The sequence below is a fragment of the Pangasianodon hypophthalmus genome, chromosome 1 (genome assembly GCF_027358585.1).
Source record: "Pangasianodon hypophthalmus isolate fPanHyp1 chromosome 1, fPanHyp1.pri, whole genome shotgun sequence".
Lineage (NCBI taxonomy): Eukaryota > Metazoa > Chordata > Actinopteri > Siluriformes > Pangasiidae > Pangasianodon > Pangasianodon hypophthalmus.
The window spans coordinates 17,250,132-17,273,704 of NC_069710.1; the positions used below are offsets into that span (position 1 = coordinate 17,250,132).

At 39.7% G+C, this 23,573-nt stretch overlaps 1 protein-coding gene across 1 annotated transcript in view; it reads left to right on the plus strand.

Annotated features, from left to right (window-relative positions):
• The window catches only part of LOC113533991 (matrix metalloproteinase-16), a 48,695-nt gene extending 36,395 nt beyond the window's left edge, over window positions 1–12,300 (plus strand). Inside the window, exons 7-10 of the mRNA XM_026926537.3 lie at window positions 3,872–4,010; window positions 7,274–7,424; window positions 7,533–7,648; window positions 8,960–12,300. Coding sequence (XP_026782338.1) covers window positions 3,872–4,010; window positions 7,274–7,424; window positions 7,533–7,648; window positions 8,960–9,288 — 735 coding nt within the window. The 3' untranslated portion in view covers window positions 9,289–12,300. The remainder of the gene's footprint in view (window positions 1–3,871; window positions 4,011–7,273; window positions 7,425–7,532; window positions 7,649–8,959) is intronic.
• Window positions 12,301–23,573: the final 11,273 nt, after the last annotated feature.

The window sequence follows — 23,573 nt, forward strand, 5'->3', positions numbered from 1 at the left end:
TCAGGGCTGTACAGCCCTAGTTTCTGCTCCACACTGTAAGGTGAAAAAAATTTCATGTCTCTCTTCCTCCTCCCACAGAAAGAAATTAATTGATTCACTGTGAACCAAAGATGTGGGATGTTAATTAAAGATGAGGGCCCTTCCTCCTGAGGCTCTCTTCAGAAGCATGGAGTATGTGATGGCTGAGTGATGGAGAATTGTTGAAAGACTTGTAGCTTTCTTTTGAATCTGTGTTCCTCTGCACTGAAGAGTGAAATAGTTTTAACTGTGGCCTTTTTAAACATCCGAGTTTGTCATCACAAGCGGATGTTTCATATCCACTCTCTCTTATGGGCTCTCAAATGTAGCTCTGTAATTCAAAAACAATCATTCTAAGTGCAGTTTCTTTATAGGTTATAGACTTTGCGCTCTCTAATAACGTACGATTAAAGCAGAACTATTCATTGGTTCATGTAATAGTAAAGTTGTGGCACATGGACAAAATCAAGCTAGCTCTTCATTTCAGTTTCAGATGCACATGCAATAAAACTTAAAAGGCAAAAGCACTTTTGGCAAATGCAGCATCCTCATGGCGTTCAACTGCGCTTGAATCCATCCAAAACTCTCTCCATACTGTTTTCTCTTTTTAAATTCTTTGTCAGCAAGTTGGAGATATATGATCCTCATGATCAGCCAAGAGGCAGAGATCCTACAGGCATACATCTGGCTTATGCGATTACCATGCACAAAGTTACTTCTTCATGAGCGCACACCCACACACAAAACCCCTGCTCCTTGCTCTAGGGTTTGCAGACCTCATCTCCCAAATGCCTGATGTAGATGGACAATTGAAAGCTGTTTCTTTCCTGGGGGGTGAGAATACGTTTTGAGCGGTGGATGCCGGCTGAATAAAATCAGTGGCAGTTGATTCACAAGCAGCTCTTAAATAGCAGAGAGCATTTCATATGCACTAACTATATTCTCTCTTTACAATTGTTGCATTGTCATGTTCAGAATCAAACAGAACCTGTTTGCATCAGTATGGCCAACCATCTTCCAGAAATTCTCCACTATTTTCTTCACTCAGTTCCCTCCTCTTGGCCTCAGCTTGGAAGTGTGTATTTGAAGTGTATAAGTGTGACATTGTGCTGGCAGTATGTTGTTTGATGTAGCTCAGGCATGTGCTGAAGGATCTTCTCTTGCGCACTCCAGTGCTGAGAGTCCACCTGTCTTTTTTTTTTTTTTTTTTTTGTGCTGTTGGATAAGCGAGGCTTATCTCTGCACAGGGCTCTCTCTCAGCCCTTGTTGCTACCACGCACTGCCTAGGTCTTTCATGTCTCCTTTTCATTCCTTCAGGCTGTAGCTTACTCTGGGACAAGATTAGACTAGGCTAGCAGGCACACTTCTGCAGGCCTGACATGGCTTCTCCTGTGCAAACTACCCTTTGTGCTTGTTAGGGTGCCTGTAGTGCCTTTTCCTACATCCACTCTAGCAAGCAACAAAGCAGGCAACCATTCATTTTCTGTTTCAAGTTTGTGGAGCTGTAATTTCAGCAACAGTGGCAAGCAACAACAGCGCAAGAGAGATTTTCTCAATTCTATCCAAATTATGTATGATGCTAGGCAGAGGTTGTCGGTTGCTCTGATGAGTGTGTATAGTTAGTACAGTTGGATTGCTAATAAGCCATAAGCATGAAACATGACAATTAAACAAACAATTTGCATACTGATTTGTGTTTAAATAGTTAGCGTTATACGCATTTACATTTTGGCTACTACCATTTCTCATCACAACTTTAAAAAAAACACTTGACAGTACACACCCATAAGTGACACAAGCAGTAGCCATTACACATCAACAAGAGACAAACAAGAAAAGACACAAGTGACTCCTTGCTTGCTAGTGTGAACATAGTGTTAGATTTTATCTGCAATCAGTATGCATGCTTCAAATTATTGTTTATGAACAGAGATGAACGGCACTGGAGCAAACCCTCATAAGAGTGTTTGCCCCTTTGTTGTGTTTCAGTCTCTTTCTGTCTCTTTGTGTGTTTCTGTCTCTGTAGCTCTTTCTCTCTCTCACACTCTGTTTCCAAACTCTATTCTTGTGTGCATGCACATAAACTACAACCCGGTTTATTGTGGTGGACAGACAGGCACCGGGTTCTCAGTTCCTCTGAATTTGTGGGACAGATTATAAAGCCACTGGCTGGGGAATTGCAGCCAGGGTGCGCTAAACAAAGGAATAATGAAATGATTTGTATTGTGTGTCCAGAAAAGGCTGCCTCTTTTTGAAAAGGTTAGTGTTGTTACTGCGGGTGCCTGATTACTGAGTGCCAGCTGAATTTGTCCTCATCACAGTCTGGCTCAGTACTTCGAGGGAGAGAGGAAGGGAGGCACTACATTTTCTCTTTACAGACAGGAAAGAAAGAAAATGGTTCTGATTTCACAGTTTGATCTGTTTTCAATTACACCGGCGTGTCATATGAGAGAAAACGCTGAACAACTGAAATCAGTCAGTGCTTTTGAGGCGCACTGGGGGCTAGGAGGGGTTTTCTGTCCAACAGCTGCACCAGAGGACACAGATCACTGGAGTGTGTGTGCGTTGTGCGTGCAAGTAAAAGAGTTAAGAGTTCAGTGATGGGTGTGGGGTTGCTGTTGCATAAAAAGTTTCTCCGTCTCCCTCTTTCTCTTTCCTCTGCTTTCTCCTGTAGTTTAATAGCATTTAGATCAGTTTTACTTACAGATTACAGATTTACTTCTTGGACTAAGACTGGAAGTGAGCTCTACTGCTGTGTACACTGTATTCCAGTGCTGTGGCCTGAAGTCAGCCTGAGGGTGCGGCATGTATCTGAGCCGTAATGGCTTCTCCAGCTTAGTGCCCTTCCTGTGAGTCTTGGCTCACACCTCATATCTTAAGGTTACTGAAAGACTTGATGACAAAGCACACCTTTAAAGAAGCTTTTCACTCAGTGCAGGATCAAATCAAAACATATTTTTTGCATTTGCTCATTCAAACCTTTTTTTGTAAATTGAATAAAGGAAACCAGCATAAAGGGTAATAAAAGTCTTTGGCAAGTTAATAACCAACTTCCAAATCCAACTGATTTTGTGCAGTCTGCCTTGTTAAGGAGCCCTTTTTTCCACAGAAATTTGAGTTAAGGAAACACATTTTGCTGCCTGCTAAGTGTTAAGAAATTCCCAAGTGACCTTAGTGTGTGTGTTAATTTGGTACAAAGTGCATTTTATGTTATTGGTAAGCGCCAATCTGATAGCCTTCTGTCAATTATGTTTAATATTAACAGCAGGGAAATTCAACTGCAGGTCAGCGCCAACCCCATTAAGGTTTAATGTAAAGTAAACTATACAGTGTGACTTCATATACTTTGTGTTTGGCAACCACTTGGCTCATGTTGCTAGGACACCAAGTCATCCAACGCAGCATACCAATGAGCACTGACAGCATCATCTCAAAGCTGTCACATCTCGTAACTCGTCAAAGGGGGGTACAGATGAGTCCCAACTTTAAAAAACCAACTTGTTAGTTCCTCTCATTTCAGTTTATCAGGAGTGATGGGTGTTATGTGACAACCTCCCTCCTATAATGGAAGTGATAATAAGCATCACGTGGGCTCCCCACTCATTTAAGAGAGCAGCTCTGCTCTAATGAGGTCAGACTCCACTGGGATTGGACCACTGGGAGAATGTACACATCCCTGGCTCTGCACAGCAGTCTGGAGTGTTAGTGAGATGGTCTGGGGCCTCAAAAACAGCACTGTGATGCAGGAATGTTAGAAATGCTTACTTTGATTGGCTGTGTTTCTGATAGATTGCATTGTCTGCATTTCTCTTGACAGCTTGTTTGACTGTGTTGCACTGCACCTCTCTTTTAGGATCACTGGTTTTGGAGGGTCAGAGACAACACAGTAATGCCAGGCTACCCCATGCTCATCAACGTGTTCTGGAGGGGTCTGCCGGCCAAGATAGATGCCGTCTACGAGAACAGCGAGGGCAAGTTCGTCTTTTTTAAAGGTAAGAACAGAAGCTAGACATCGAAAAAAGCACATGATTGTGTGGTGTTTGCGCCTGGGTTGAAAGCAGTAATCAGGCTAACAGTAGTGGAAAGAGTAGTGTTATGATGAGCTGTAACCTCATTTCCCTTGGAACAAGAGCTGCTGAAAGTACAATGCCTTACAGGAAGGGAATTAAAGCAAAGGGCCTTATCTATAGAGCATCTAAATGACTGTAACTGAAGCAATTTGACCCTTAATCTATGACGGTAAAGGCTCTCATATGGTGTGTGAGTGTATGTGTACACAATTTCATGCCACAAACTACTCTGCATATCTTTAATTTGCCTTGCTGTGTGTGCAAGTCTTTAATCTTTACATTAGCAGTGTATTTGTCCTTGATTTGTTTTAAAAACATTTTACAGGTGAATATTTTCAGTTTAAGCACATCAGTCTGTTTTAGCAAATGACAGATATGAGTATGTAGAACTCTAAATAATGCAGAACACAGAGCGTGAGAGAGACAAAGAAAAAGAGACAAAAATGTGATGGGGAGGAAGACGGAGAAACTAAAGCACAGGATCTGTCAGGAGTACGATTACAGATAACGCACCCAGTTATTTTTTACTTTAGTTCAGGTACTTGAGAAACAAACTAATGGTCCCTGGTCACAGGCTTTTAGAATCAGTTTTGTTTATTTTGTCATCTACTGTAATATTTCTTTCCTACCCACATGCTCCAATTTATTGCTGTCCCCTGCTAGTCACAGGCTAGAAGTAGCTCCCACATCACACATTGGAGGTGGGGTGCAGAGCCAGGCAGAATGATCTCATTTGGTTTGCAATTTGCTATTACTGCTGATGAGTTTCTCTTAATGAGCTCCTTTCATCTTGAGAGCAGAAGTCTCAGACATCCTGTCATCCAGCCTTTGTACAGCTGTGTTCTACACACAAGCACACACATGCATACACAAATGCCCAAAAGCCTATCATCTAACGTCTATCATTTGAATTCATGAATATCCATACCTACTTCATTGCTTGTGCAGTTTCAATGTTGAGTTCAGGATAAAAGATAAGATCATCTGGTTGTATCATGAATCCTGTATCTGGAGTGTATCCTGATAAGATTTAACCACAGGCATTTACTTCAGAAGTTTCTCGTTATTTGACGTTTTAAAGAAGACAGTTGTTTAGACTGTTGAATGCAGCAGTCACTATTGCAGTCCACAGATATATTTTGTAGCAAATTTCACTAGCTTTGGTATCCGTCAGATGGGGATGGTAACATTACACGCAGTAATGTAATGTTTTGGGAAGGGTTCTGGATGTCAGATGTGTCTTGTATTTCCGCTTGTATAACATCTGGCTATAATGTGTCTCAGACCTTCTCCTGAAGCGGTTTGAGTGGTCAGATTTAAATCTGTATCTTTTGTACACTTTAGTTTTTAAGTGGATCATTTTTTTATCCAGATATAATCCTGATATTCATAATGCATGAAACAACCAAGTGTAAATGGAGTCAAAATGGATGTTTCTTTCAGCAGCTTAGTTCATTACAAATGTTGGAGCTGGGCTTTTAGCATTGATTTTTATTAAGGGCAAGATTCTGAACATTTTCCTGCTGTAGATTAGAGAACGGTATTCATTCTCATTCACTAAATTTCCAAGCCTGACAACAGACTATTTATGTATATTTATTGGTATAGGAAATGCATTGTTTTTGTACATTGTTCCAAATGAAACTGGTGGAAAGAAGTTGGTTTTGGCACTTTGCCCAAATCATTCAGTTAATTGTAAACATGGAGTTAAACAATTGAAGGGAGAAGCCAAATTAAGATGTATTGCAAACTTCCTCTTCTGCCTTCGTTGACAGTTTTTCAGCCCAAAGCCTCCCCATGTGTGCTGTTCTTGACTTCCCTTGACTTCTGCTCCATATTTCAACCATTTAGCATGACAGCGTCCTGCCTTCTAGAGCATAGCTAAAGCTGGTCATAGAGTACAGGCTACCAGAGATCTTCAGTTTAATGTTTTTCAGAAATTTGCTTTCCCTTAAAGGTCTGCACACTGGCATGCTCACACAAACGCATTGATGGGAGCTAGAAAGAGATTAATGGAAACTCTCCATGGTACTGTTTTAAAGAATTGACTGTCAGAGCTAGAAAAACCTCCCACTGAATTTGGGACAGTGGATAAATCCTAATCCACAATATGATCTCTATGATAAAGAACAGTCGTGGCCTACTCTTCTTTGGCTTCTTATACACACATGCATACGCACACACATGATGGCTCTTTTAGTTTTTCTAATAAAATCTTCAAAAACACATATTTTGAGGTAATTGTGAGGACATTTTTGGTTGTCACAAAGGGCTAAATATGCACACACGTGCACACACAGCTTGAGAGGCCCCCAACCCTCTGTCTGGCCTGTGTCTGGCTTCCAGGGCTTTTTGGCAAAGCAAAGCTGACCCTGCCAAGAGGAGCTTGAGAAAGCCCTCAGGTGAAATGATAGGCATTTCCTGTTTCAGAGGAAATGGTATAGACCCTGTCCTTAGTTGCAACACTCACAAAATAATCTATTAGTTCTTAGTGGGATAAGGCAGCACTGATACTTCATGCCGCAGGGTCACTGGTGGGCCTGGGACCATCCAGTTGTTAAAAAAAAAAAAAGCCCTTCCTTTCTAAAGAAATGTGTTAGTAACTCTTACTCTTACAGTAATCGAGAACTTCCTCCGCAGCAAGCCCTTCAGACCCCCTGATATTGAAAATGCATGTTTTAATTGGTATGACCTGGCAGGTGGTGCAGTACGACCCGGGAGAGGCAAATTCATTGTAATTAAAAGCAAACAGTCCAGCCTGAGGTGTGAAATTAAATGTCTGTTGAACAGGAAGAAATGTTTATCACAAAATAAGGTAAATAGAAGAGATTTCTTATCAATAACGATAGTACCAGGCAGGATGTCAGCAGTTTGCCAATGTTGTGCTTCACTGGTTTGCTGACCATAAAAGAAAATGATTTACTATAATGGCAGGACATACAGAATAAACCATTACGCTGAACATTGATTTGAAAACATTATATGTGCGCAAGGATGCTCAGAGGGCTGTTTAACTGTGAAAGAAGAAAGTGCTGGCAATAGATGTCCAGTGTTTAATGGGAGTTTGTTGTGGGAAGTGCTGAATTGCAGCACTCTCATTTGGCTAACAAACTGTCTCCCCAGTTCTACATACAGTACTAGCAGTTGTACATAATGGTATTTAATTGTGGCTTTAACTTGTATAGGAAAGCAGTTCTGGGTGTTCAAGGACACCATACTCCAGCCTGGCTACCCGAAGGACATCTCCATGTTTGGGAACGGCATGCCAGCACAGAGTATTGAGACTGCCGTCTGGTGGGAGGATGTAGCCAAGACCTACTTCTTCAAAGGAGACAGGTCTGTGTGTGTTTGTTTCTGATATCTTAATCTACAATTTGATTTTTTATTTTTTTTTTTTCGGTTTGACTTTGACCACATTTCTGTGCGCTAATTGTTTCCATGCAGATATTGGAGATACAATGAGGATATGCGGACCATGGATCCTGGATACCCAAAGTCCATTGCAGTGTGGAAAGGTGTTCCAGATTCTCCTCAGGGTGCCTTCGTAGACAAAGCTAATGGTACAGTCTGTTCCCTTCACTAATTGCTGCTAAATATATTTAGCCAACAACCTATTACAGTGTCTCTTTTAACTTTTTGCTGGTGTTCAACATGGTGTAGAGCCTTGCCTGTGCTGTCCTGCTTTCATTCTATCCAACTGCACAGCTTAAAGGAGCCACAGGAGAGAAATTTTGTTCTCCTTTTTTACTTCTTCTCATTGGCTGTCGAGAGTGGGTGTTGCAAATTTCATTGGCTGAGCTTATTGCTAGAGGTGTACAGTTTGAGAGCCACATGCATGCCATCTGTCCTCATCTTTGCCTGCCAGATCTGCACAATAGCTCCAGCATTCATCAAAGCATGAAGGGTGAATCGATATTCCAGGGAAATCATTTGGTTGAGCACATTCTCAATGCAATCGCTGGCTTTCATTCAACCACTAGCCCTGCATATCACCCGGATGCCACAGGGAGCAGAAAATTGACCCTAATTATAATCCATTATTTCCACCCAGTAAAGGCATTGATAGTGGTAGCAACTGTTCTCACCAGCCCTACCAGCAGACATAATTTTCAGACATGTATAGGAGTATGGAAATCCATAATGTTTTGAAAAAATACGTTTTCTCTGTAGTCAGAGTAACATGCAAGATGCTCACGTTTGAAATCCATTGTTTTCACTAACTTTTCACTGACATGCAGCCTCCATGTCACATTGCAAGGTCTTCCTTTTTGTGATACAATTAGTGTCCTTTAAAAATTGCAAGAAAACTAAACAAACAGGAAGTTGAAAGTCTTGAAAAGGTCTGCAGTGGACAACTCTGAGGCACTCTTCATTGGTTGCTCCCTCATGACCTCTGCCTCATTCGCAGATAAGCGGAGCCAGTCCGATATCCCAGGTTGAATATTTTAGGGACTCTGCTGTCTCACCTCACTTCAGCACTACAGTCATTTCCATCTGCCTCACACGCTCCACTGTCACCTCAATCAGCAGAACTCCAGTGGCTCCAGTTTTGGCTCCTCCACGGTTTTCCTCTTTTCCTAGAGAACTTGGATGAATAATGCATGTAGAGAGAAAGGATGAGTGCAGCCAGATTGTCCTGCTGAGGATGTCACAAGCTTACATTTACTTTATCCACCAGGGAGCTGGAGAAAGCACTCTCATTTCTCCACACACACCAGTGCTGGGAATATAGGCTAGTGGGCTAAAGTTATTCAGAGGACAAACCAAAATCTTATCAGAATGAAATGCAGACGAATTGCTATGATTAGTAAGTCATCCATCAAAGATAGACTTCACTCTGACATGACATAATGTCTCTGAATGTTTTGCAGGTTTCACATACTTCTACAAAGATAAAGAATACTGGAAGTTCAACAATCAGAGGCTGCGGGTGGAGCCTGGCTACCCTCGCTCCATCCTCAAGGACTTCATGGGCTGTGATCTGACACCCATCGATCCTGAACACATCCCCACTGAGGACGTGGACATCGTCATCAAGTTGGACAACGAGGCCAGCACGGTGAAAGCCATAGCCATTGTCATCCCCTGCATCCTGGCACTGTGCCTGCTGGTGCTGCTCTACACCATCTTTCAGTTCAAGAGAAAGGGCACACCACGCCACATACTGTACTGCAAGCGCTCCATGCAGGAGTGGGTGTGAGACAGAGCCCTGCCCAGGCCAGCCCCTTTACTCCCATTCCCCCCTGGCAGATGCCGTGGTGGTACAGCCCACCTTAAACCTGCGTACGGCCCTGATCTCCCTCTGTCTCGCTCCATTTCTCTGAGGAGCAGAGAGGGCCTTTGCCTAAATCTACCCCCCTCCAGGAGAGGAAGGGTGCATCATCCTTACTCCCATTCCTTTTCCCTACAGCTCTGTGCACCTGCTTTAAGACTAGGGAGGGTTTCAGATCAGACTCCCTTGGTGCATTGCGACGTCCTGCGTCAAATCAGGTCTTAACTGTTTTAAGTGGGAAAAAGCTGATTGCTATAGCCCTAGGTTTTACTCCCAACTGCACGCTTGATAGAGAGAAAAAAAAAGAATAGAGAAAATTGCTTATCATAAAAGTTACTTGAATTCAACAAATTCATCTTAAACGTTTACCTTTTCATTATATTTTTTAGCCTTTTGTTTGGCTTTGATCCATAAATACTATTTTGAACCAGATATATTTACAATTCCCTTTAAGCACTCCTGAAAAAGAGAGTCCAAACCAAATAAAGATTTCTCTCCAAAAAGGATTTTTATATAATTATTATTGTTATTTTGTTACTGCTTTCTTTTCTTTTTTCCCCTCCCTGTTCCTAAACTTACAGCGATACGAAGTAGGTAACTCATGACTGTTCTGGCAGTCTGTCTCAAAAAACAGGGGCCAAAATATTCTGCAATATTTTTAACAGCCTTAATTGTGGATCATGTTTTTCTTGTTTGGTCTTTTTTGAGCTTTGCTTTGTCAGCAAGCCAGTGGGTGGTGTCTATTGCGTTGCTACCTTTGTCCTTCATTTTGTTAACCAAGTTTGCTACTGCGCGGTTCTGCCAAGTCACTGGATCAGGAGCAAGCAGTAGTGTGCACTTAAAGTGAAATATGTCAGTGGGAGCAGAGGGAAAGTTTCTAGTCACTACATCAGCTAATATATTACTGCTACTATCTGATGTGCTCTGTCAGTATATCAGTCAGATAGTGCTTCAGAGAATAACTTGTTTGTTCCTGTTTACCTGCCCTGCAACAGAGCCGGGAGTGCTGGTGCTCCTCTCCTCTGTAAGGAACTCGCAGTCAGCAGAGAGTGTGTCAACTCTTCTGGACTGCCTTGTTTTGGTGGGTGGTGTTGATATCCCAAAGCCTTGGCACACACTGCACATGGACAAGAGCATCTCAGGACACTGCTTGTGCATACGAGCATTCATGTCCGCGTTTGTGTCCTCTGCCTGACTACAGAGGATGAAAGAAAAGAAATAAATCATACAGTCATGGTAGGTTAAAAAAAATATCTGGATGGAACCAGAACTGTTAATACGCCTCGCGGCATGCAACTTGAACTCAGCCTATTGCATTGGAAGGACTTGTTCTGAAACTCCTAAATATACAGTACCTTGCTTGCAATTGTCTTTTTATTTGTTTTCTTATATTCTTGGTACAGTAAAGAACAAAAAATGAATGGTCTCAACCTCAAGGTACAAGTGGTACTCAAAAGAGCTGAGCAGTCATCAGGAATTCTTATTTTTGGCTGATACTGGTCATAAGAGATATCTTGATTTGTTACTAATTCATTCTAACAGACAGAAACTGACAAACATGTTGTTGCTCTTTGGCAAGCATTGTTTGAATATGGGTCTGTATCATGCTGATGTTTCCTTTTATATTTGTTTAAGAACAAATGAGACAACTATATGTAAGATTCCTAATGGGACGAGGGATCAGTCCTGACAGAAAAATAAATTGATTAGTATAACATAAATGGCTTTATGCTTTTTGCTCATATGTATGCACTTTTTTAAACGTCTAAAGCAAAATGCAAATCGTCTTTCTTTAACTGCCTTGCTTTGATTTTTTTCGCTCGTTCGTTCTTACCCAAAATGCCTATTCCTTCGACTCATTCTTTCAGTTTGTCATGTCCTTTTCTTACTGTTGCTGTCTCTGTGTGCATATGCGTATGCATGAATGCAGCTCCATATTTTCCAAAGATTTAGAGAAAACTGCCATGTTTATTAGAATATTACCGAGGCCCAAATATTAGTGTCTTGATGGCAATGCAATGCAGTCTCATGTTGAGTCTTAAGATTTGCATAAAATGTCAACACAGACAGACTAGCTGCTTTGGACAGAGGGCAGAGTTTATCCCAACAAATGTAGGTCCAATTTGATACTGTAGTTTAATATGCTGAAAGTGTGGCTTCAGGGGCTGTGCAAAAAAAAATGACTGTAAATGGGTATCTATACCCATAACCTAGGACTCAAACCTGGGCCTTTGACATGTTACTGTTTTCACCTACCAAGCTAAGCTTTTAGACATGGGATAGACCTGTTCCTGGTTTGATAGAGAACATAAGAATTGGTGCTAATTTGACCTACACTGGCAACGTAATCTTGTGGTGCTATTCTCTTTTTTAATTCAGTACGGATTTACACTTGAGTGACTGTGACCTAAGCAGGAATAATCCACTTTATTTTAACACCAATCCATATTTGTACATTGGTGTATTGTCTGATGAATCACAGTTACCAGATTTAATATTGAATTCCTTAAGGGAACATTCATTTTGAACCAGCCTTATTATCAGTTTGCACACTAATTCATGTTTAATGATGCAGAGGTTAACAGACGAGCTTACTAGCTTTACATATGCGTGTTGTTCTGTGGCAGCGTGCCATTCATTTCCTATAATGCAATTCATTTTGCAGACCAGCCTGTTTCTTCTGTAATTCTGATGTCTTGATGTTCTCAGTTCATGTTCATTGTCATGACTTTATCTACACCTGTATTAATATGCATTCATACTCATTACATACCAGTTACATACCAGATAGATTTAAACATTAGGGGAACAACTAAGAGCAAAAACCTTTTCTACTTTCTTCTTATATATTTTGTTTTCTTTCTGGCATCACCCTGGCATGTTTTTGTGCTGTATCATTTCATCATTCATTTCACTGATCAATAAACACAATTGAACATATTTTCATGAGTCATGATCATTTGTATGTATATGTGCATTGTGGGTTTTTACCACCTCCATATCATTTGTTCTCTCCATATTTTTGGTTGTGTTTTATCTTATTGTGTATCACTCAGGCCTGGGAAAATGCTGTGAGTTCCAATTCTCTCTCTAATGTTGCTCTTTCGTGTATTGCGCGTAAATCTCAAGTCACAATAATTTATATATCATAATATGAATCTCAAGTCATAATAATTTATTCTGCACTCATTTCTTTACTGCGCCCTTTGGTCAAGTTCACTCATGTTTGTGTATAAATATGTTTAGTGTTCATGTACAGCAGAATCCATCCATAAAGAAGCAGAGGGAAGTGAAGCAGCAGAGGCCCGGTGAAATGATTTTTAACTGCAGGGGAAAATTAGCTCCATTAATCGCAGTATTGACTCCATGGCACAGCTTGTTCTCATCACACACCCCACTGTGCCTTAGTTACTATCTTCATGTTGCAGCTTATATCCACTCAACAGACTCTTTCATTATAATATATTTGGAAAGGCTTCAAACACACAAAATGTTAATGCAGTTGTGTTGAGAACATTCCCCTCACAGGTTTGCACTATTTCCAGGTTAAGTTTTATTAACATGTAATTATATTAAATTGTATGTTTTGCTCATGTCATAGATGAAGTTTGACCAACAAAAACTTAGAAAATTTTGATTAAATCTTTAGGGTTCTTCTCTTTGAGCCTTAGGGGAACCCTTAAAGTGTGTTCTATCAGGGAGGATTGTAAGTTCAACTCTGTTAGGAGGAATAATCAACTATCGTAAGAATGCTTGACAAAACCTTTTTTATAAGATTGTACTGCTGTCCAGCAAATCTCGCTGACGTAAGATTTTAGCTATTCATTCATTTAAGATATGATTAGATGCCTCATTATCTAATACATCACATAGAATAACCAATAACTAATCTGATTTTGGTCATGTTTCTAGAATTAGTCCCAAATTCAAACACATTTTAATACAGTTATTAAAAATCAATAACAGAAGCAAATAACAGAAATCTTCAAATATATATTGAAAGAATTAAGTGATTTATCTGTTCTGCTCTACAGATTCAAAAATAGCACATTATCAGTCACACTGTATGCAGAAGGGGGCACATGTGTAAGAGTCTGTTTAAAATTCCTCCTACCTGTGAAAATGGCCTCTAGTCCTGGGTAAGTTCGTTCTGGCTGGTGTCCCACTTAGGCTACTGGAAATTTACCTCAACCCTCTATTTCACATATCACCTTCCATCCTGCCTGTTCCTCTGGGTAATTAAACCATTTCTTCTTAATTAAAGCTGCCACGGAGGATGAGAAGCTGGGGACCTAACCATCACAAAAAATAATGAGGGAAAAGAGAGTAATAGCAACAACCCAAGGAATAAAACAGTGAATTTTCAGTGATGCCTACAGAAAGGACAAAATAAACCCTGAATGTAGAATTCTGAGATTAGATTATTATGCAATTGTCTTCAATTTAGTTCACATCTACACATACTTCTTCCAGGAAAGTGAAATTTCTAAAAATCCTGATATGTTTGGTAATATGATAAACACAAGTTATGAATCTTGTGATTATGGTCCATTATAACCAGGACACCAAGCTGGAGCTCAAGAATACACACTGAGGAAATTTATTCTGGCAATCAAAAATAAATGTGCATAGGTAATGAAAATCACATGGTTTCTGACTCCTCATCTCATCCACTCCTTTAACCTGCTTAGTGTAGAGCATCTGATTTATAAATGCTACACAGCAGCCAAATACACTTGTCACATCATTATACTAGATCTTGATTGAGCTGAACCTAACACAAATAACGGTACATCATTTGCCATCCTATAATTCCTAATTGGGCAGTACCATTAATAAATCTGCTTTTTTTTCTTTAGTGTGATAAATGGAGAGCAACTACTCAAGCACTATCTTTTTGAGTCAGCAGTCAAAGTCAGCATTTCTATTTGGAGTTAGATTGCTGAATGTGTTCTGCTGTGTTAACGAGTGCCATTTAAAACATTAAGAATCATTATGCCTTGCCTTCAGTGTTGAATGTAAAAAAAAAATAATAATAACTTTTTGAGTTGAATCTATGTTAATACATTCCATTGCCTTAACAAAAACATCTCGAACACATGAATTGTGCACTATATTATGTTCTTTTTTTGTGTGTGTATGTTGAGTGCTCTCTTCTCCTGCACTGAGACTCATTTAGCCTGTGAATTCCATCATGTCTTCATCAGATATCATGGCAGACCTTCTGACTGAGCTTCTAAATGAGCTGTCACTTGTATGGTCACCAGGCTATATTACAGTAACCTCACTGAGGTTCATGCCCATTTGGCCCAACATTGTTGTGGCAATGAAAACAGGAAGTTTAAATGAGAGAACCCCAGACTATAAGGCATGAACTTGCAACAGTCCCAAGAGACAGAGAGAGAGAGAGAGAGAGAGAGTTCAACCAGAGTCCAGAGCATTTTCTGAAGCCTCAGTCTCAGAGACCAAGGCTACAGGGAGCAGCAGCCTCCTCAAGGGTAACTGTACGAGACTATAAAAAGTCACAAACAGAATTAAATATATGTAGTATGCGTATTCACAACATACTTATTAATTACAGTGATTAACAAAAATTGGTTAATACCCAGATGTGCAATTCTACAATTAGACATACAATTAGACATTAATTTTATATTTAAATAAATGATATAATATAATTAATCACTAAGTGTATCACATGGTCACACTAGCTAGTGGTGTAGCCAGAAATTCATTTCAGGGGGATAAGGAAATATGCTAAATAAAATCACAACGTGATCTGTGCAATTAAATTGATAAGTATGATGTGTTCATGCATTTTGGGTGGACGCCAGGCAGTAGTAGAAGTGGTGATATTAATGACATGATTTAATTAATTAAGGCATGATCTACCATCAACCGTTTTGCCATAGTAAAAAAGTTAACAGATGTAGCTCCACTGACGTTTATTAAAATACCATGCTAGTAGGGAGGAATTACATCTTACCTTATTAAACCAGATCCATCTTTCATTTTCTCCTCCTGCAGTAAAACCTCCAGTATTTCACCTTCTATCTCCTCAATATCCCTAAGTGTAAGTGTGGTTAACTGACTAGTAGCTTTTTAAACATAAATGGGAAAAATAAATGATCGTGACCGGTTAATCCTTTTTCTCACCAAAGTAGCTGGTAGGCAATAAAATGTGATTAAACAAACTAAGGGACACGTTCATTTGATATCTGCAGCGGTTAAATATGGAATTGTAATTATGACTTTCTTGACTGTTTATGAACATTGTTATAGCACAATTACTATGCAAAACAACGCTATTTGACACGGATATAATCAGTTGTGCTGTACCACCCAAGAATAAGCATTTGCAACTCATAAAATGTTTCCTCCTAGCTACGCCTCTGCTATATGCGCTATATCTCCGTACTCTACATCTTAAACATTTATAGATGTATATTGCGATGTTGTCTGAACAGCACTGCTCGAAAGAAAACATTTCTTTACGTCTTTATTGCAGGAGGGTATCTGAAATCTAGTGCAAACAGGCAGGGTTAAAGCAGATATCAAGACTGGAGCAAGAATTAAACGTGCATTTAGACCTGTGGCCTCCAGAAAATCTTAATGTCAAGAGTGCGATTAAAACAGTGGAGGAAAAGAACCACAAGGGAAGTGAATAAATGTAGAGTAATGCTACAGTAAAAGGCATGGGAATGCAAGAAGTCGTCTCTTGGAATGCATTAAATTATGATGTGAGTACACACTTCTTCTAAAGTACACACTTTTTTTTCTAAAATTAGGTCTTTTTTCCCTCAAGACAGATCAGCCTATGTCTCTCATGCACAACAAATTATGGGCTCATTCGGTTTGCGGTTCCGGCAGACCAGAGGCTAAGTTCAACTACTGTGGTATTAGCAGGGAAAAGTAATTTAACATTTTACGTTAATTGACACAGAGTCTGGTCAGTGCAGTGCAGCAATCTCACGTGGAGTTCATGGGTGCGGTTTGTATTTTTAGCTACACTGGGCTGACATTCAGACTCAGTAGGTTAATTCATTTCCGATTTGTTCACAACAGGAGGAATAACGAATAAATCTCAGCCATTACTGGTTTTGGCATCATGAGATGGAGCTCATACTGAAATCATAACACTCACGAGTAGACTGTGATGCTGGTAGTACAGAGACTGTTAATGGGAAATAAATGAGTGCTGCTTCACTAAGGGAAGGATAAAGCAAAAAGTGTGTGTCCTATTCCAGTTCCTCTGAAATGAATGCGATACAAGGATATGTGTTTGACCAGGAATAGAAGACGCATTAAGCTGAAGAAAAGTAAAGGCAAAGGTACAGTTTTTATGGCCATACCCAGTCTATATGAATAAAGCTATTTTATGTATTGCCAAATTGAGGCCAGCATTAACATCACTCTCCACAAATACATAGGAAAAATGTCCAGTTGAACTCCAAATGAACGCCAACTACAACAAATTCTAATGCTTTATAAATGCAATCTACCGGTACATTCATTCATGTTCAATATCCCCTTTATCCAGGTCAGGATCACAGTGGACCTGAACACTATCCTGGGAACACTGGTTGTGAGGCAGGAATACAACCTTTAAAGTGTAAAGTGCAAAGTATACAATTTAAGTGAAAAACAATCAGAAACTTTTTAGGGAAAAAGGGAAAAAATAAAAAACTTACAATAACGAAGTTGCATAAGTGTGCGCATCCCTAAAATAATACGTTTTAATATTATTCCAGCACTTTTTGGGTAAGAGTCTAAGCATGGCACAGCTTGACTTGGCAATATTTTCCCACTCTTTCTTGCAAAAACATTCTATATCCATCAAACTGTAAGGGCATCTCCTGGGCACATCTGCTTTAGGTCACTCCATAGATTTTTAGTTGGACTCAGGTCTGAGCTCTGGCTAAGCCATCACATTTATCTTCTTTTGCTTAAAACATTCCTTTGTTAATTTGGATGTATGGGTCACTTTGGGTCACTGTCATGCTGAAAGGTGAAATTGAAATCAACTGGTATTTGTAGCTATTCATGATTCCATCCACCTTGAAAGCCCCAGTTCTAGCTGAAGAAAAGCAGCCCTAAAGCATGATGCTGCCACCACCATGCTTCACCATGGGTATGGTGTTCTTTTGTTGATGTGCTTGTTTTGCACCAAACATAATTTTTGAAATTATGTAATTATTATACCTTTTGGAATTGATCTCATCAGGCCATAACATTTTGCCACATGGTGTAGGGTGATTTAGTTGGGCATGGATGATTTTTTGTGAGACAGGGCTTCTATCTAGCCACCCTACCTCATAGCTCAGACATGTGAAGAATACGAGAGATTGTTGTCACATGCAGAGAGTAATCAGTACTTGTCAGATATTCCTGCAGCTCCTTTAATGTTGCCACTGGTCTCCTTTGCAGCTTCCCTGGTTAGTCTTTGTCTTGTACTTTTATCAATTTGGGAGGGATGTCCTGTTCTAGGTAATGTCACTGTGGTGCTCCATTTTCTCTATTTATTGATGATGGCCTTCACGGTATTCCAGGGTACATCTAATGTTTTAGAAATTCTTTATACCCTGTCTGCTGATCAATACCTTTCAAGTGAGATACCATACAGGCTTGGTAAGCTCTTTGCAGACCATGGCTTCAGCAGTCGGATGAAACAAAGATGTCGTCAAAAAAATCCTACAGTAAAAGATGATCTTTATTTGGGGTTAATCAGAATAAATTCACTGATGACAGCTGTATGATAATTACGTTTGAACATGAGATTGAATGTGATTGGTTCATTCTGAACACATCCCGAACTATAAAAAGGTGTGGACACTTATGCAACCAGGTTATTGTAACTTTTTAATTTTTCCTATTTTTCACTTAATTTTTATACATAATTTCACACTGAGGGTGGGAAAAGTTCTGACATGATTTATCTTGGTTTCTTTTTTTTTTTACAACACAAAAACCTGCCATTTTAACAGGGGTGTGTAGACTTTTTATATTCATTGTATCTGGGGAGGGGTGAGGATATTAGAGAACCTGGAGGAAACCCACACAAATACAAGAAAAACATGTGAAACTCCGCACAGAGCTCTGAGGGACTAGGGACCCTGGAGCCCTGTGAGGCAGCAATGCTACCCACTGCACAACCATGCCACATACATTCTATACTCTGTAGTTCAAAATGATTCATTGCACTGTAGAGGCTGAAGAAGGAATCAGTGGACTAAGATTAGACAGGCATAAAATATTAGAAAAGGGTATGTGTATGTGAGGCTGGGAGTAATTTTACATACTTCAGTCTGCAGCAAGATGATTATTCCTGCATGACTACTCTCAGCAACTCTTTAAATTTTTTATCACGCATTTTAAATGATCTGTAAATGAAGTTTTTAGCAGCAATCCTTCAGTAAATGATAGACACTGTCAATGTCCTCACATAAAAAATTGGAATAACATAATCAGGCCTCAAGGGACACAGCTTTATAGGCCACCAAGAAACCTCACTCTGATTGGCTGACATCTGTGCAGGCTTGTTCATCAGCAGAACTGTACACACAGATGAATCATAGTCAGCTCGTTAATCGGAAACTCACTAATTGCAAATTCCAGGAAAGAGATAATGAGTGCCAATTGCTCTCTCTCTCTCTCTCTTATGATTCAAATAACACCTTCACCACATTCACAAGACATGTTCTTAACCAATGTAGTTGAAACATTTGTAATAATGCATACATACAAATGATTTTATGATTAGTCTAAATCTTTCATTTGATGCAGTAAACCACACATCAAAAGCACCATATTGGCTTTGTTGACTGCAGAAAAAACTAACACCTATACACTCGTGTTTGTGTGGGAGTGATATTCATCAGCTCGTCAGAGCTACTTCAGAAATCACTCAGCAACTCATGACTCATTGATGAAATAAATTAGGAAGTGGTATGGTTGTCACACTTCATGTTTTTCATGTTTTCTTCAAAGAAGTATGAGTCTGATTTAAACTTTAAAATGAATGCTTTGAACTATTTATGGCTAGATGTATATAACTTACTATATATCACACTTACGAAAGATGTTTATTTCTTTGATCTTTAATGGTACGTCACTGTGATCATTATACCCAGTGATGTGTTGTTACTCTTACGCAAATGAAACATTCTTTTTCTGAGACCATATACTTGTTAAGAGAACATTTTTCAGAGTGGTATAAAACCAACCCAGGCTTTGATGAAACTCACTCATTTTAATTGACACTTGTTGTGAGTAGGGAAAGCATAAATTGCTTCCCCTGGGTTGCTGGTGCAAATGGAGGAAATCGGTCTTTCTATTTGAAACTTGGTTGACTGGCTTTTCTTGTTTGTGTGCTGTAACATAATTAGCTTTAAATCCTAGCAAAGCTCATTTCAATTTCAAATGCAACCATTTTCATTTTTGAAACAGGTACTCAGTCGAATGAGCCGTGGTTTATGTGAAATGCCAGTGCCATACAGGTGACAAGTTATCAACAGGCTGGAGAATGTTTTTATACCTGCCACTGTAAATTTGTCAGGATAATGAAATCTTTGCCTAAGGTTAAGAATGACATGTAATGAAAGAGTAAATTATAAAGGACCAGTGCTCCAGCCATCTCCCACTAAAGCAGCTATCCCATTAGGACATGGGCACTCAGCCCTGACTCATCACTCAAAGTGCTGTTTCTCTGGATGAATACATCTTTGCTGATGTTTCAGACTATTAGATGAGAAGTGCTTTGTTCATGACCTGGGATGTCCCATAGAATGCAATTTAACTTCACATTCTTCCAAAGAAACCTTTTTTCTCTCTGTTATTCTTCTACATTCAAACAACGGCGTTCACAATAAATGAAAGTTAATCTGTGCTTTTGATGCTCTTTCTCTAAAAATTATAAGCCATTATCCATGAAAACATTATTATAAAGCAAATATAAGATTCTTTACCATATGTAAAATTTACATGTGAATCAGGTCATTATTCAATGGAAAGTTCATGTGACTTTTCTGTAAGGGCTGAAGCACTAAGAGGATTGGGGAGTGTCGAATACACAATACTCCCAGATGTGAGTTTGCTTCATCACTGCAGGCTAGCCACATCAGCATTAGTTGTCCCCCTGAGCTCTATGATTCTAATCCTTTAATGACAAACTCAACTAGCTTCATGAGTAACCGCTCTCATGCTCCGTATGCCTGATATTCACACAGCTCCAGCCCTTCCCTTTGCAGAACTCCCCTATATTATTCCCTTTATCCAAAAGTCTGAAGTCAGAGCTCCTGTTCTAAGACCTCCACCACTCCCTAATGCTCCCTCCCACCCAGATGCAAAGGGAAAGATGTTGTAATTCAGCAGCTGCTCATAGGGAGAAAGCAAAACTTCATCTGTGTTTGTGTGCACGGTACGGGGCAGACTGTGTGTACACTTCAGTACAGGACCAATAATATTTTCCAAAGGAGATGAGTCTGTTTTTCTTTTTGTGGTCCTTCTGAGTTTTGCTGAGTTAGTGGAATAGGAGGGCATGCATTGTTGCTGCTGGCTTTGCGGGTCACCCTTGCTCAGAGAGTGACGATAGAGACTGGGAGAGACATAGTGAGAAAGTCGGAAGTTAGGGCAGCATGGGAAAGATGAGTCAAGGGTGGAGAAAACTGGTCAGCCTGGAGAGTCCAAAGCAGATATTTAGACTGAGAAGAAAAAATAGTCATACACAATATGGTTATAGCATATGATGACTATGATACACAATAATTATGTGGGACATGATAAAAACAAACCCAATATAAATTCAGTAAATTATTTTGTGTAATCAGTACCTAAATGAACATACGCAGTCCCTCATCCAGTGTGAATAGTAACAATCAGTAACATTTTTCAGTAAAGTTTTGCGTAACAAAAAATGTTTCTATAACAAATAGTCAATAAACTCCTTAATCAATAATCACCTTCAGCAGAAAATTAGCATTAGCAATGCAATTTATTAATTTGAGTCCTTAAATATAACTGACAAATCTGGAAGAAAGAGAAGAATTTCGTAATTCTTTAATTCAATATTCAACCACTCCATCAAGTTCTACATTCCTGGAAAGAAACAGTGCAGCATGGAAAATGCATGAACAGAAAAAGAATCAAAATAACTAGAGTCAGCCATAGTGCAGTCATGCTTTCCACAGTCATAGCAACAGTATAAGCAAAATAATAGGGAATGTATTTGCAATCAAACTCAACACCAAATGTGAAACATCCACAGTATGGTAACAGTATCGTGAGAGTGGATCTGCTTAGGTGTTTTTACAACAATCATTCAGACGTGTTGTAAAGACTTGCCTGAAAAATTGTTCTTCTTTCCCGCAGGTCCCTGTAAAGGACTGAGAACTCTTTCATCACTGTAGGGATGAGTGATGTGGCAGAATGAGAGAGCTCATTAGACAGGCCCAAGTTATGGCGCATGAATAGAGTCCATTCTGACTGTAACAGGTTCCAATGAGCATGTGCTGAAGGGATGCAGAGCTTATCAGATCAAACTGCTGAGAGAGAACTGAGGACCTAAGAATGTGCTCTTCCTGGGAGCACAAGTTATTTTGTGATTTAACTCTTTTTACCAGAGGCCAAAAAAAAGGAATTTCCACCTGGTTTGGGGGTTTCCATGTTCAGCAATGAATTTATTTGTGATATCACACTCCAAAGTTGTGATTAAAGGCTCATATGAAAGTAGACAGTCAGGGATTTAAGAATTATCAGTTTTTCATAAGCATTTCTTTTTTAACCTATCCTACTAGGTTTAAATGTACTAATTTTAGTGTGGCAGTTGTATACAGTGTTTTACTATCAAAAAAGCTTTAGTTGTGCTGTCCGTTTATCTCTGTACCAGTGTTATTGTGGAGACATGTGAATTGTTTGCCCAGCAGGGGGCTCACACTCCTCCCATTTCCCATTGCTCTGCTCACAAGCAGCTAAACACAGAGTCATGATACTCTACACACAGAAACCTAACAGTGTCCTGACTAATCTCATAACAGACTTGTGGCGATAAAAGTACTCATTTGTTTTTACTGATTGAAAATGTTTAATAAGTTGATTTTCATTCCGCCGGCGGAATGGAAAGCCAGTGTACTGCAAGAAAGGACTAGCCATATTGAAATGTGGAATGGTTGGGGTTTCTTGAGGAAAGCGTCAAAATCATGAGACCTTAAAATTCAGGGTAAACATTTGAAACAAACCAGAGCTGAGCTGTCTGTTAATGTCTCAATTGTGACAATGCCTTTATCGAATTAGAAAGCTCTTTCATTGGAACAGTTGCTCTCTCCCCAGTCTGTCATATTTCTCATTGTGCTGTCTTGTATCGCTGTCAGGGTCACCACTCTAAATTTTCCTTTTATCTTTTTCTTCAACTTTTCTGTTTGGACCATCTGGTTTGAATGAGCAAGATTCTGTCAGAAGAGCCAGTGATGAGGACAGTGAGAGCAGGACCAGATGTATCCTATTATATGGACATGGTTCCAGAAGAATTGGTTTTGGTCGTCGGCATGGAGTGTCTGTGATACTGCAGCACAAACACCAGCTGCCACACATTTCACAGGCCATTGGGCTCTGTGGTGTACTCCCACACTCCCATCATCCACCACTTCTATGATGGAGCAACCCTGTACACTGCAGGAGGACGATACGCATCTCTAACAGTCTGCTTTAGGAAAGGAGGAACTGAAAGCTATTCAACAGCTGCAAATCATTCATCTCATATCTGTCGACCTTCAACATGAAACTGAAGCAACTGATTGTCTCTATCTCTTCATTATGAGATAAAAACACTCTGATCCAGCTGGTAATGCACTGTAATGAAATGGTTACTGATTGGTTACGTGGGTGTTTGGTCTTTTAGTCACTCTGTGTGACAAACATGCATGTTATTGTGATGCACAAATGGCAGAGCGCACTCGCTGAGTCATATGTTTAATTAAAAGGCAATCTGGAATGTGTCAGAGAGAATCAATAATTACTTGCTGAGTCATTCAATGCAAATCATTTTTATACTGGCATTACATGGCAACATATTGCTAAACTATATATTTCTTTATCATATTTTATGCATTTTGTAGCTGAATGTAGCATAAAGCAGATGCTCCTAGTATATACGCTTGAGCATCTCCATTAACTAACTGCTGTGCTCCACAGTTATACAGAGTGCGTGAGTTAGCTTATGG